At 33.0% G+C, this 16,122-nt stretch overlaps 1 protein-coding gene across 1 annotated transcript; it reads left to right on the top strand.

The window, feature by feature from the left end:
* Nucleotides 1–2,450: 2,450 nt before the first annotated feature.
* On the top strand, nt 2,451–15,255 carry LOC145760552 (septin-9-like). The gene is made up of 8 exons (XM_082574471.1): nt 2,451–6,258; nt 8,034–8,159; nt 8,852–8,933; nt 9,708–9,845; nt 10,519–10,636; nt 10,864–10,962; nt 12,437–12,585; nt 13,982–15,255. Exons 1-8 carry the CDS (start codon nt 6,153–6,155, stop codon nt 14,256–14,258), a joined length of 1,095 nt encoding a protein of 364 aa, XP_082430597.1. The 5' UTR covers nt 2,451–6,152; the 3' UTR covers nt 14,259–15,255.
* The last annotated feature ends 867 nt before the right edge of the window (nt 15,256–16,122 follow it).

Genomic DNA, 16,122 nt, shown 5'->3' with positions numbered 1-16,122 from the left:
CAATCAGCTTTACGGCATATAAAGGCTTGAATTCGATGTGTGTTGGAATCTTTTGTTCACCAATCCGTAAGTATTTTCGAATTTTATTTTTAAATATAGACAGTAGAAAGTGTTTATAGCTGGTATAGCTACTTAAAAATGAGCTCTCCGCGACCGGCTCGAAGTTAGACTAAAGTTTCCGGTTCATTATTGGGCACCGGATTCGAAACAAAAATTGGGTAAAGGGGTAATTTTTTACACAAAACTTGGTCTTCCCATGCAAAGTATTACTTAATTAACCTAATGAAAATAACGTGTCAGACCGCATGGTTTAAATGAACCGAAGGGTCGAAAGGGTCGCATGTGTCGTGATCTAAATGGGTAAAAAGGTTGGGGTTAGGGTTTAATTTATCTTTGATACATATATAGTCCACTTAATATCTATTTAATATATATCCGATCCATTTACTATAACTCGATCCATTTGATTTGCCAAATCCACCAAACACACTATAACAACCAAGCGGAGTTTGTTTCTGAAGCTTACAAAGTGTTTGTCGCGTACTACTGAAAATTGTGGTTTTTGGTCATTATGTATTTTTTGTTAGACTTCCTTTTGTCGACAACGTAATGAAGGAGTACAAACAGTTAGATCTAAAACATAGGCCGTTGATTTAATTCTTGCTGCTTCCATGTCGTAGCGCCCTAAATAAGATGATATAAACTAACTTTTCTGAGCCAAAAACCATTAAGCAGACTAATTGCTTGGCTGTAAGGGCTCTTTAACATCGAGGATAAAGATGCAATATTGTAAATTTTAGCATGGGTTCCATCAGGTGAAATTCTTGATGTGTTCGTACTCCGAATTGCTTTTATTCTTGGATGGGTCTTGCTAGCTCTTCCAAGTCGCAACCGAATGTTTGATCTCAGGAAAAAACCTGTCGGAAGAAAGTTGGGCATTATCGGCGGGTCGTGTGAAATAATTGCAGGTAAACTTAAATTAAATTAAAGAATTAGACAGAGAAAACAAGGGTAAAGGGGTAGACTTTTAAAACTAAAAGATTGATAATGTCACACAATTGTTGGAAATTGGTGTGCCTTTGGAACGTGTTATTAAGCTATCCGTATACGCCGGGGACAGAATACCAAATAGTGTGAGATTTGTAAGGCACATGCCCAAAACTTCTCGTTTTGTAGTCCGATGCCATGACCGGTATACCACACTACCGGACCAAACATAACTTTAAATGTTGCTACAGGTATCTTTTTTGCGCTTGGCACTGCATTTTTTACTGTCATCCAAGTGATTGCGTTTTCAAGCTTAGCAGGTCAGTTGTCAGCAAGTTTTCAATTTGGGTTCTTTCTGGCTTGGATTAGTGCAGTTTTCCTCTTCGTTAGTGGAATAATGGCAATTTGCATCGCAAAGAAGTCGTCCCAAACTAACGCTGTTGACGTTGCCGGTTAAATTTTGTAAGGCTTTGTAACCATGGTATTATAATAAATGCAATGAGGGTTTGTTCGAGAATAAAACAAATTCTAATGTTTAAACTTCATGATAACAAAAAACATATGTATTTGGTATGGGAAGAGTCAGTTGTTCGTTCCATTCGATAAACCGGCAGCGTGGTGCAGTGGTCAGAAATACTTGCTACACCACCATAGGGTTTTGGGTTCAATCTTCCTTGCCCTCATGCTGTAGCGCCCTTGAGTAAAGCGCTATAAACGGTATGAACTCCTGCCAAGCCAGCACTTAATCAGCAGCATAATTACGGGCAATTATAATCTATATAATATCCAAAACTGCTAATGGCTACTTTAGACTGGGTCGGAGTAACTGATGTTACTCTATGTTTAGGTAGCGCATTCGACCTTTCCACATCGAGAATAAATTCTTATATAAAAAATTTAAACCATACGATCTGGAATTTTTTTTAGGTACCCGAAACATCGAATTAAGGGCTAAAAACAATTGCCATACGGCATCAAGCTGCCAACTGCTATACAAATAGTGTTTTCCTGGGCGGAAAAACGCTTTCCCATCACGCAATTAGTTAACCTATGTTGCAAAGAAGGCATCCTAAGCATTCTTGAAAGCATTCTTGAAAGAAGGCATCCTAAAACAAAAAAACTTTAGTTACCCAAGTTATTAAGTCATAGTAGGGTTGTATATGCACGCGTATGTAACCAAAACCTCTTATTGCGCGTGCACACACGCGATTTAGCCAAGCGGAAACGATCCGTAGGCGTAGTACCTTGCGCTCTCAGCCTGCGCTACATAAAACTACTCACTTGTTGCTTGAGCTTTTTACAAGCTATAAATCAAAATCTCGTCTCGTGTGTATTGGCATTTATAGCACTATGCCTTTGTTTATTAATCTTTCACACGTGTTCATGTCAGAAAGTTTTAACTTGAGTTTTTGTAGCCTGTCTGTCAAAAAAACTTGGCATTTGTTGTTTAGAGAAGCCTATAAACCAGGCAGTTTAAAGATTAAGGAGGTTCCCTGGAATAATTTGTGCGCTGCAAAATAAAGTACAGCCAGTCAGCTTAACAAAATCAATATTCAGCAAGGCAAGCGACAATACAGTCATGTCACTTAAGCATAAACAAAAGCTGTCAGATTTTCTTAGCTTAGTCAGCTAAAAACAATTGATAATACCGCAGCGGGACATACATTCTTTAGGAGTGTAACGTTATTAAAAGCATGTCGAGCAATATGTGGAAAGATTCGGCCGTAAAACTGTCTTAGTTTATTACGGAAGGTTCTTTTATAGCAAGCTTCTATAAGTTAGTACATGTTAACGGAGTATTTTATCTAACAACGTATTTTTATGTTTAACTAGTGTAACGTATGTAATATCATATCCGTAATTTGTAGTCGGGTTTATAATGTAATGTAATGCAAGTAGCAACATTTAAAAATGTTTTTTTTTATCCAATTTAGCGGATCGTTGTCCATGTTTGGCGCTGTAGGTTAAAAACGAGATATAGGTATATGAATATCACGTCTATCAAGGGGTAACTGCTTCAGTGATTACCCCTATTTTTATTCCTAAAAAGCAAAATAGTATTTACTTATAGAGTTATCCGTTAAGTTGGCTTATAAAAAATGAATGCAATGCAAGTAGTAAAGAAATGTTTACACATATTTTAATAATTTAAAGTTCCACCATACCCCGCAATTAAATATGATTTTTGAACTTATTTTTAATTGCAATTTTTTTGTAATGTAAACCATGTTGGTATGATAATTTTAAATGTGCAATCTGCAAAAAAATATCTAGAATATTTTATTTGACTTTTGCAAAAAAAGACGCACGGAATGATAATTAATTAGTTGCAAATGCGTCTACCAAATACTTTTTAGCCCTACAAAATCCTAATGATTATGCAATTGCAGTAACTGAAAGTTAGATTAATTAAGTGGTTTTTAATCTGTTGTTTTCCTATCAAAAACCACAACGCCCTTTTTATGAAATAGATTAAGACAACCGCGGTTGCCTATAGTAAACAAGGCTTAGCCGACTGGCAGTTGCTAGTCCCGACAGTGCTAGAAAACGAAAGGTGGCATCACAAATTCCTGGTAAAAGGAAGTCGCACTACATGCACGTAATTCCCTTCCCCTTTTTAATTAATTTCACATTTCGAAAGCTATGTGTTTTGGCAAGTTTTAGCTGAGTTGCAATATAAAAAGAGATTGCTGTGTTGTGATCACGACTATTATGTCAATCACCGATTAGCGCTGTTTGTTAATGCACATAAGTAACCTACTAAGAACAGGCTGTGTAAATAAATGCAGGGCGCAGTGTAAGATTGAACACCCTTAGGTTTGTGCTGCTTATCTAAATCAAATTTACTGCTCTACCAGTAATATTACAAAGAAAATTCGATAGTATGATGCATAGCAATACAATCGTTTTAGAGAAACACAGTATTACCATGGTATTGTTGATTCTTAGCGGCAGGCTTACTGTATTCCACAAATAGTGTGTTTTGGAACGAGAAATGTGAAGTAATGCATAATTTATAAAGCTGTAATTTGAAACCGTATACGGACGGCTAGACGAACATTTTTCTGAATTTGAACTATGCGTTGTTTGTCCATTGGGATTTAAACATAATCCTTTGTCCTGGCATATTGTTTGTAACTGCTAGACTGATACTGTTAAATTATGAGACGTATTTAGTTATGGTATGCCAGTTGTTTAAATATTTTTCTGTTCTGCCTAAAGTTTCCGAAATTAGAAAATTAGGGATAATCTGAAAATTACCTATCTATTTACCGAACTAAAAGTGTGGCTGGGTCGTTATATTTGTGGGTGGGCGTAAGAAGGTAGTTTCATTTAAACATAACACATTAACTTAGAAGACATCTAAGGTTCTTCAGATATTTAGTTTAGTTGGGTCACTTTTAGTTTACGGTTTTTATAGTAATATAAAGTAAGGGTAAGAGTCTATAAATATATATTTTAAAAAATTGTTAAAAAACAAAAATCAGTAAGGACTTTAAATTACAAGCAAGTCTTACATTACCTTACTTATATAGTTATTAGATCCCTTGTTTCTAATTATTTAGTTACTTAAAGAGAAAGGTGTTTCAAGGGTACTTACCAGAGCCTGTTGTCGTACATATAAATTGATATGTACTTGGCATTTGAAATAAAGTGTTTTTAGTTTAATACAAGTGCAGTTCTAATAATAGTACACGGTCTTGCGCTGCCAGCAAAGTGCTTTTTCAATAAAACAAAGCGAAGACAATTACTACGGTCGTCCAATTTGTATAGATTTCGGCAATTTGTAGTAAATGGTTGATGACAGAATTCGAGAAGCAAATCGCCTAAGGTAAAATACAATTTTTTGAATGATTATTATACGCGTCCCGCATTATATTACAAAGCAACCTATGTTAGTTATACGTATTTTATGGACTTTTTCAACAGGTGCAAGGGATCAGTCATTTGTTTTCAACTTGTAAATCACTTTTTTGAAAGTCAAGGGATATTTATTTGACATATTCAAAACTAGGTTGACACATGTATAAATAAAAATGAGGTAGTTTATGTAAGTTTTCGTAACAGGTTTAAAGAAAGATATGTTAAGTGGGTATAAGTACTTTGACAAATGACTATTTCAATTCTTCCGAGTTGGTAGGCGCTGTAAAAACGTAGTACCATTACTTTTAACCTAACAAAATAGATAATTTAAAACTTAGGGTAGTTTGGATTTCTACCGGTAACTACTTGTGAAAAGGTTGTATCGGCATGACATAATCCAGTCTCAAGTTACTTAAAGTGCCGGATATACTTATTCGTGTGGTGATGTGTAATGTGAAATTTTCTCTCTCTTATTTTCAATACAAGTGTTATGACATGAGTATTGAAACAGCAGGAAGCATTTATTTCCTGCTAAACTGGTATGTGGAAGGGTTTGCAGCGTAGTCAGACAGAAAATGATGTGTAGAACAAGTTAGAAATTGTATTGACATATTCGTGAAGAAAAGGCCCTAAATTTGTTTTTAAATAGTGTTGTTTTAAAAGGCAACGTTGGAATATTGCATTTTGAGGGTGAAGTCAGTTACGCAGGAGTTACGTAAACAAACAAAAGTTATGACTGATATGTGAAACGAGCCTTTAGAGGTTTGTAAATAAATAAAGTAAACCCTTTCCAAACACCCTTTTAAAAATGTCTCGAAAACGACCGCTTTTAACTACCTAGCCTTGAAGAATGGAATTATTAAATTTATAAATGTCAGAGCGGAAATACTTCTATGTTACTGTAATAATATTATGGTTAAGCGAATCGAAATAAAGTGCCTCCCAGTCTAAAAAGGCGAGTTGTGTATTTACTTACCGAGGGCTACTGACAAACTGACCATCATAAATTTGTTTACTTTAGCACAATAGCCTACTGTACTAATTCTGGACCGATGTATGACCAGTAGGTTATTTAATATAGGTTAACACTGGCGCACCCATATAGGCAACGCGTTTTTGCATAGTTTTATTTTAAGTAAAGTGTTTTTTATAAATTATAATGCCAACTGTATCATTAAGGTTTTATAGTGGAATCAAATTTTTCTACGGCTAGTAAAGTTATAAAATATATATCTGAATACTACTGTTTCTCTTTTATCAGGCTAATTTCGGTATTATAAGGCAAGCAAAATCGTTTAAATATGACTAAGACACAGTTAGAAGGATATGTAGGTATCGACACACTAACTGAACAAATAAGAATAAAGGCCTTACGACAAGGTTTTGAGTTCAACGTCATGGTAGTGGGTAAGTTAAATTAAACTAAACACCTAAAATTTGAAAATATTTGAAACTAATAAATGTAGATTTTGCTTTGATGTTTTTTAATTTTTTTTGCGGGGGAGGGGGGGCGTTGATATTTTAATATCTATTTATGTAATGTCATCTAAAAATCTATAAAAAAAACATTAAACTATTAAAATGTATATAGAAATGCCTTTTATTGATGTATTCATTTTTTACAATTAGCAACCATTGTTATGATAAACCAACGCGTACAAAAAGTTTATTTGTTATAAAACAGCTTACCTGAAAGTCGTTGACATTTTAAACCTAACCAAAATTGCGGTTATTTTCGGCGTAATGTAATAGGTATACTACATTAAATTTGTAGGTTGCATTTTTCGTGGTATTGGACCCGGTGTATTTAATGTGAATAACGGTATATTGTTATTCTGGGATATATTTTAAATATCAAATTAAGGTTTGTTTTAATATTGTTTTTTTATTGTATATGCGATTTTTGATTTTAAATGAGTAGCGTTTTTTTTAACCCTAGCTCTTTTTAATAAAGTGATCGACTTTTCAAGTTATTTTTCAGATTATTTTTTAAATGCAAAAATATACCGTTTTAAAAAAACATTTAGAAAAAGAGTGTCAGTGCGTTATCCTGCTAAAGGAAATGGCGTTAAAATACCACGCTAAATAGTTTTAAAGTGTTTTGTTTGAGCAAACAAAATATACCGAAACCTACAAACGATTTTTCTCTGCCCGTTTTAAGAAGGCCACACGTTTTAAATGATGTTTATTTAAGCGATTTGCGGCAACGTATTACAACGTTAAGGGAAACCAAACGGGCCTTGAGCCTACGTAACATTAGTATATAACTTATTACTGTACTATAATGTAACTTTGTGGACGATATTGTATATTTGCATAGCTTATCTGATTTAAAGCGCTTTATAATTAAAAAAAACTGCCGTTTGTGGTGCGCAGGAAAATAATCACGGGCATATATTAGTTGCGACAATATTACAACAATTATAATGCAGCCCATGAGACAGGCAACCGACTAAATTGTGTAATATATAAATATATATATTTTACAAAACCTTATGTCTTACAGGTTTAAAATGCGTTAGTTTAATTAAAATAAATAAAGAACGTAATTTAATTTTAATAGTAACATATGTGCCCTGGTGGAATTTTAAAAGCCTTTACGAACTATAGTCTATAATTATTTTAAATAATGCATTTTGCTTATATATAATTAACAAAAAAACTATAGTCTATAATTATTTTAAATAATGCATTTTGCTTATATATAATTAACAAATCATTAACATTAGAGAGCCCATTTAAATAAGACGTTGTGTATAGATTAATAATTTGCCGCTTTTATGAAATGCCTACTTGTTGTATATTTGTTGCATATATGTTTATAAGAAATATATGTGCATAAGGTCATTGGTTTAATTACCAAGGCTTCCTTTTCATAGCGCTCCTAAAGGTATGCTATAAACAGTACACACTTCTGGTGAGCACAAATTTACTTGATAGGTTATATTTAAAAAAAAAGTTCCGAATAATATTTAAACATACCAAAAGCAACTCGAGACTAGGGTAACAAATGTTTCTTTATGTTATGGTCTTAAAGTCGCCGACCTTACATCAAGGATGTGATTATACAAAAAATGGGAATCAGTCACAAAATTTAAGGCTGTTATAACACTCTAAAAATATTTTAAAATTATATTACGACTATCCGAAACACTTGAGTAATAACAAAACTGTTTTAACAGGTAGCGCGGGGCTTGGAAAGTCAACGTTAGTGAATACATTGTTCAAATCGAAGGTTAGCAGGAGGTCATGCCAGCCCGAAGAATACTCAACGCCGAAAACCATAGAAATCAAATCGATCAGTCATGGTAAAATTTAGTTAATATTTTTTTTTCGCACGGAATTTTATGAGACCTGTAGCGTGGTGTAGTGGTTAGAGCACTTGGCTACTCTACATAAGATCTTTGGTTTGAACCCCACTGTTTTCATGATGTAGCTTCCTTAAATAATCCGCGATAAACTGTTTAAAATCCTGCTAAGACAAAAATCAATCAGCAGTTTAGTTATCGGACACGTATATTCTATAATATTCACCGGCAGCGTGGTGTAGTGGACCGGCAGCGTGGTGTAGTGGTAAGAACTCTTGCTACACAACACATGAGGTCCTGGGTTCAATCCCCACTGATTTCATGCTGTAGCGCCCTTGAGTAAGGCGCTATAAACGGTATGAACTCCTGCTGAGCCAGCACTTAATCAGCAGCATAATTACCGGGCAATTATAGTCTTTATAATATATCAAACTGCCACAGGCAACTCGAGACTGGGTCGGAGTAACTTATGTTACTCTATGTTTAAGTCGCGCATTCGACTTTCCCACATCGAGGGTAAAGATATACAAAAAAAAAAAAATATATATTCCAAACTACCAAAGTCTGGGTTGGAGTAACTGATGTTATCCAATGTATAAAGGCTTTATATTCATTTTTTCACATTAAGGATAATAAAAAAACAAAAAATTGAAAAAAAAATAAAAACAAAAAATTGTTATTTTTTACGTTAGTGATTGAGGAAAAAGGAATAAGGCTGCAACTCACAGTTACTGATACGCCAGGCTTCGGAGATCACGTGGACAACAGCAACTGGTAAAAGTTAAACTTTTTTGTTGATTTTCTAGGTTAAAACTTTTATATTTAACAAAATAGACAATTAACATATATTTTAAAGGTATATACATCGCTTAAAAGCACTTTAAAAACAAGCCCTTGAAACTACGAACAGCCATAGTTTATAGCGTAACTTTTTTAACAATTTGTAATTATAAATATTGCTGAATCAAAGGTGTGACGTCACTGATGTTGAAATAGCAAAGTTTAACTAAAAAAAATGCCAAACTTTGCGCTTATTTGCTATTTATATTGAACAATATTATTAATACCTCAGTCTATATATAACGAAACTTTAGTGGAAAATGTATGTTTAATTTAAAGGCCTTTAAAGAAAAACTGCCGTCCGTGGTTGGTAATTATGATGGACACAAACCGGCAGCGTAGTGTAGTGGTAAGAACACTTGCTACACTAAACATGAGGGTGTGGGTTTAATCCCCACTGCTCTCATGCTGTAGCGCACTCGAGTAAGGCGCTATAAACGGTGTTAATTCCTGCTGAGCCAGTACTTAATTAGCAGCTTAATTACCGGGCAATTATAATCTATATAACATCCCAAACTGCTCTAAAGGCAATTCAAGACTGGGTCGGAGTAACTGTATTACTCTATATTTAGGTCGCACATTCGACCTTCCCACATCGAGGATAAATATATATACAAAAAAATATTAGTCGCTACAGCGTGTTAGGAGGTTTTTAAAAAAAGTAACACTGCCTGGGTTTAAAACTATAACATTTGTTTAAAATTTCAGCTGGCAGCCTATTATGCAACACATTAATGACCAATACGAGAAATATCTTAACGAAGAAATCTCGATCAAAAGAAGAAAGAGAATTCCAGACACCCGAGTGCATTGCTGTATTTATTTTATTCCTCCATCTGGTCATTCGTAAGATTTAAGAATTTTATACTAATTTTGAAATTTAAAATTTGATTTGTTTTTTATTACTTTGTCGTTTTTTTTCGAAAAAAATCAACTGGTCACGTGGCCCTTCTATTTTTAATTACAATTGCCGGAAATGTGGTGGTGTCTGCCAAAATCAATTTCATTCCACAACTCGTCTTTTTAAGAAAATTTGTACAAAAATTTAAAAAGTTGTTCGATTGTATTTGAACTATGATATATAAACCAAACAAAATTTAAATCGCAAATTTATTGCTATCAAACATAGAAAAACAATTTAATATTACTTTATAATAACATGTTGTTGTTAACGAAAAAAATTTAAAACAAAATAAAGAAAGCATTTTTTTAAATTAAAAGTCCCTAAATTACGGAACTAAATTAAAAATTTCTAAATTTCGGAACTAATCATTTAAGTAAATGATATATAAACGTATGTTTAATTAATAGCCCTGCAAAATAAATAAAACTGCTGTTTTTTGGTGCGCGGGTAAATTATTGTAGACATACATCAGTTGAAAATTGCAATTATATTACATTAATTAAAATCTCAATCGTAGGGCTGGCTATTAGTTTTATTTAAAGAACTCACATTTTTTTTTATCCAACATTTAATTTAAAAAAATTATTTTAACATTTTTTTATTTTTTTTTCAAAGTTTGAGACCAGTTGATATCGAAGCGATAAAGAGGTTGACGGAGATAGTAAATGTGATTCCTGTGATTGCAAAATCTGACTCGTTAACCCTTGACGAACGAAAAGCATTTAAACAAAGAGTAAGTTAAAACACCCCTCAAAAAGTGGTAAATTAAGTATTAGAAGTAAAGTAGTTGTCATAGCAACGAGCAATTTTGCAAGCACGTACGATTATCGCATTTGTATAGCACGATACGATAAACGTGCTCGTAGAAAACGATTTTTCTTTTTTATATTTTTTTAAAATTATTATTTTATGTTCAAGAACTGTAATAAATTTTTAATTTGTAATTTTTAAAATTTTTAGATTCAAGCTGATTTGATTAAGAACAACATTCGAGTTTATCCTGACGTTGATAACTCGGATAACGACGAGGAAGAAATCAAACGAAATCTAATCTTACAGGTCAAAACAATTAAATAAATTCAATGAAGTTTAATTAGTAACAGTAAAAATTTTAACAAAAAAAACGTAAAAAACACTAAAAAAGTAATCAAATTACGAGCCGAAAGGTTTTGGGTTCGAGCCACACCAACACCACACTATTCACCTTTGAGCCCGTCGTTTACGAATGGCTTAAACACGACACAACAGCACACCCTTTAAAAACAAATTTATAAAACCTTTCATCTTAAGGTAATATAAAAACACCAAGTTTATGTACATAGTGTTATGGTATATCATAACTAGTAGCGTGGTTAGCATTGGACTTCGCACTTTTACAAAAGCTTCTGTGCTGTAACAGTATTTACATTTGCGTGGTTTAAAGCTTATTGGGCGACTGGCGTTAAAAAAAATGGAAAATATGTATTGGAAACTTAGTATATGGACTTTTCCATATTAAAAAGGTTTCTTGAAAGCGAAAAAAATAGGGTTTTTAATTTAGAAAATTTTGAGCAAAAAAATAAAATTTAAAGAGGGTTTACAGAAAAAAAAATGTCAAAATTTTATTATCTTTTTCTCAATGAATGGGTATTGTATAACACCAAATGCTTTTAAAATTTTTACACTTACGTAAACGTAATAACACCCTGTTCACCTAATATGCTATTACTAGTATATAATTTGACGTGGATAATATATAAAGTCCGTACATTTGAAAAGAATGTATTGTAGTAATCTATATTATATTCGTTATATTACCTTAAACAAAATACAGGTTCAAAATTAATTTGTTTTTATTAATTAAAATTTGGTTTGAAACCGATACAAATAAATATATACCGCTTTTTAAAAACAGGGGGTTAAAATATATAAGTATTATAATAGATAACATGTATTTAAGGCTCTGTATTTATCAAATTACTGTCATATTATTGAAGACTGTTTTACCGAATAGACATTTAAGCAAAACTATTTTTTTTTCTTTATTGTATATATCTTTATCCTCGATGTGGGAAAGTCTCGAGTTGCCTGTGGCAGTTTGGGATAATATATAGATTATAATTGCCCGATAACTATATGCTGCTAATTAAGTTCTGGCTCGTTTATAGCGCCTTACTCAAGGGCGCTACAGCATGAGATCAGTGGGGATTGACCTCATGACCTTATGTGTGGTGAGCAAGTGTTCTTATCACTACACCACCTGCCGGTACTATATTTCCGAAAATTTCCTTTTACTGACAATAACACATTTTTCATTAACCCCTTCTTATCCTTACCCCTTTCTTGGAAAATGGCCTTCAATTTTCGAAAAAATGTTGTTTTCGAAATTTTTGGTCAAGTGGGTTTTAGTAATATTGGCGAATACCAATTTGTTCTGGCTATATTCCTTACACTAATGTGCTATATAAACTTGGATAATTAGCTGTTATTGGTCTTAATATTATTTTTTAAATAGTGACGTCATATTTTTTCAATTTTGCATTTTTCGTTTTAGAGCCGCTTGCCGTTTGCCGTGGTAGGATCGACAGTTCACCATCAAGTGAACGGGAAAAACTTACTCGGTCGTAAAACTCTTTGGGGAGTGGTTGAAGTAGAAAACGAAGCCCATTGCGAATTTATACACCTTCGTGACATGATTATTAGGTAAGAGTTCATTAACAGCTTGCAGAAAGGCCTGACAACTATATCTATATGTAATCTAGAAATAATGGAGATTAGTGGACGATATATAGATATTAATGTTCAATTTATAGGCCTGCAAAATAAATAAAACTACCGTTTGTGGTGCGCAGGCAAATATCAGTTGCGAGTTGCGACCATATTACGACAATTAAATTGCCAACTGTAGAACGGGCTATTGATTAGTTATCCTTAAAGCTTACTGTTTCTGGCATCAAAATACGGTCCGAAACGCTTCAGGTTCAAAGCTCACCACAGCTTAGTTGTCGTTTTTTTTAATATTTAAATTGTGTCATGACTAGGTCAATACAAAAAAGTGCCTACCGAGTTGTTTAGAACAAAAATTGCTTTTCGCGTGTTTTTTAATAGAATGAAAATTGCTAAATTGTCGTTTTTAGTTATTAGCGTACACATAAGAAATACGGCAAACCTTTATTATAAGGAAATCGTTTAAATGACGATAATAGTTGTCATTATCATTTGATTAATATTAAAAAAATTCCATTACCCCATCTTCTTACGTAAGATAATTTCGAATACGCATTATCAGTATTTAAATGACGTACTACAATTGATTCTAAATAAGGGTTATATAAGGAATTTGATTAAATTCTCATTTATAATTGTTTAATATGTGTATTAAATATATAACATCTTACCATTACAATTTTTATAAAAATGCTTCGATTTACAGACATATTACTTTACTGTTTCAAACTGTAAGCTATAAGTTAATTATATATTACATATGTTATTGCGTATTAAAATATTTCAAACACGTAATTAACGTTTCGCTGTCTAGAGCGCGGTCTCTTAATTTTATGGGTTTCTGACAGTGATTGAATGATTAAATTATAGACCAAGACGTCATCTTACACAATGCACATTATATTAATAGTCGATAGCCATCTATACGGTTGAAATTTTAGTTGTCGTAATATGGTCACAACTGTTAACTTATATTTGCCCACAATACTTTTTGCACACCACAAACGGCAGTTTTATGTATTTTGTGGACCTATAAGTTGGACACTGGCTTACGTATTATATATCGTCCATCTAGCTCCATTATGTACGTATGTATGGTATCGGACTATGAGCCAAAAGGTTTAGGGTTTAAGCCGCACTAATGCGGCACTGTTTTTTCTTGAGCCGGTTGTTTAGAGATAGCTCAACCCCGTTTAAAGAGCACACCCTTTAGAGAAAACTATTACCCTAAAAATATATCAAAACGTTGATAGTGAAATTTTAAATCACAGGGATTGTGTATTTAAATAGTGTATATGTAAATTTACTGTTTTTATTATTATGTCCTTACATGTAAACTCAGTTTTTAATTGTTTTAATGTCCAATTTCCAGAACCCATCTTCAAGATTTAAAAGAGGTCACAGCCGAAGTCCACTACGAACTCTACCGCCACAAGCGGTTGGAAACCTTGAAAACCCTGCCGCTAGATGCCGTAAGTTCGTCGCCTAGTTCGCCGACCGGAGGCACGCCAAACAATAACACTAAGAACCATCAAACCCAAGTGATAAAGGCTACGACCAACGCACCGTCGCCAAAAAAGCAAGTGGCTAATAATATCACAGCCAATCACAAGCAAGATACGAAGCAGTTAGCGGAGAGCAAAATTTGATCAAGTGTTTCCCTAGAAAAATTTGTGTCGACAGCTGTAACGTGTGTTTCAATGCAAAAGTTGCTTTAACGAATAACCGTTATTGGATGTTTTAACGGGTCGCCATGTTTTGTTATTTCGCGAATTTTTGAACTGTCGAGTTTACCCTAATCTGCTAGTAGGTAATATTACGTCACGTACAGCCAGATTGTCGCACTTTTTCAGGTTGCATGTTTAAATTCGATGTGGTTTGTTGCTGTAACACGCGCCATAATAAAGCAGGAGTTGTAACCAAAACATTGTATATCTGATAAAAAAATAGTTTGCAATAATTTAAGTTTATTACCAAACCCCCCTTTACCCCCTTCTATGTTTATTAACCCTTGTTTAACTCCCTAAATATCTAAATTTAGCTAGAGTGAATAAACTGTTTTTTGGTTATAACTCTTGTTTTAGTGTAGCCACTTGTAAAATAAAACTGTATCTTATTTTGCAGCCTAATTTTAAATTAGTTTTAACGAGATTATCACATCGTGCAAATATTGTTTTCCGATTCCTTGTTATAGCAGTGTTGACTCTATATTTTTAATATTTAATTGACTATTTTTCCAATCAATTTGATTATATAATTTCTAATTTGGAAAAATTAAAATAGCCTGGTGGTCAGAGCGGTAAAAACTATTCATCTTTTTTAATTTTTGCTCAATTTAAAATTGGTTTGTTTAATTTAAAAATATTTTTTTACATTTTCTTCGCATCCTAATATATTCTTATTAATAAATCTGTCGTTATCGTTTTTATTTATCTTTTTTCGAATATGCGTAGAATATGATTACTAAAATACATTATTTTATTGTCCTATTAGAAAATATAAAGCAAGCTTTTTTAATACTTTTTGTAGCCAAGATTTTGTTGCGAATTGTATAAACACTCGTATAACTTTTTTGCATATTTTTACTTTTATCAATATTTCTCGTGTTATGTTTCGTTCTTCACGCTTTTTTCGACTGTATTAAAATAGTAAAAAGTAACATGGTTTTATGAATAAGTAAAAACATAAGATATTGGTAGCATAAACGTAACAGAAACGTAGAGTTAGTTACTCCTACCCACGTTGCCTTTGTCTGTTTGGGATATAATAGTAAGTAATTGTCTGGTACTTTTCGATTTAGTGGTGGCTCAGCAGTAGTTTATATAGCGCCTGACCCAAAGGCAATTTATCATGAGAGCAGTGGAGATCAAACAAATGACCTCGCGTAGTTAAGCCAAGTGTTTTTAAATACTACATCACGCTGCCAACTTAATAGCATGCAATGTCGATTTTCTCAATAATTATATTTTAATGAAGACTTCTACGGAATTGACGTTTCAATAGATTAAAGTTCTCAGGGGAAACTCGTATAAAGAGAGAAAAATACATAATTAAAACATACGCCGACCCGCTGGGTTTGAATCGAAGTATTGGCGGTATATACTGATTAAAACAGTCTACTACTGTATTTTAAAGTAAAAACTTGAATATATTTTTTAGGAAAGAATATATGAAACTAACCTTTTTTGTAATCCTAGTGTAACTTGGCTTACAGAAAAAGGTTTGCTTTTAAAAAGATACCGCATAACCGAATACCGTATTTACTTTGCTTTATAAACCTATTTAAAGCGGCTTATCTTATTTCTACCGATCAATTAACACCGTTAAAAGGTTCGCTCTGAATAATATATGCCTATTGCCCGACATGGCATTAATAATTAAACTACAGCTCTCTGTATTATCGAAATAGCAAAAGCCAAGGTAGAGAGTAGTTGTTTTACAGCTTAAGTCTATAACAAGTCAGATCGTGAGAGGCTTACAACAAAATTAGCATCACGTTACGTTGTGCTTTGT

This window comes from Corella eumyota, chromosome 7, assembly GCF_963082875.1.
Source record: "Corella eumyota chromosome 7, kaCorEumy4.1, whole genome shotgun sequence".
In the NCBI taxonomy this organism is placed as follows: domain Eukaryota; kingdom Metazoa; phylum Chordata; class Ascidiacea; order Phlebobranchia; family Corellidae; genus Corella; species Corella eumyota.
This window is presented reverse-complemented; position numbering and strand designations above follow the sequence as displayed.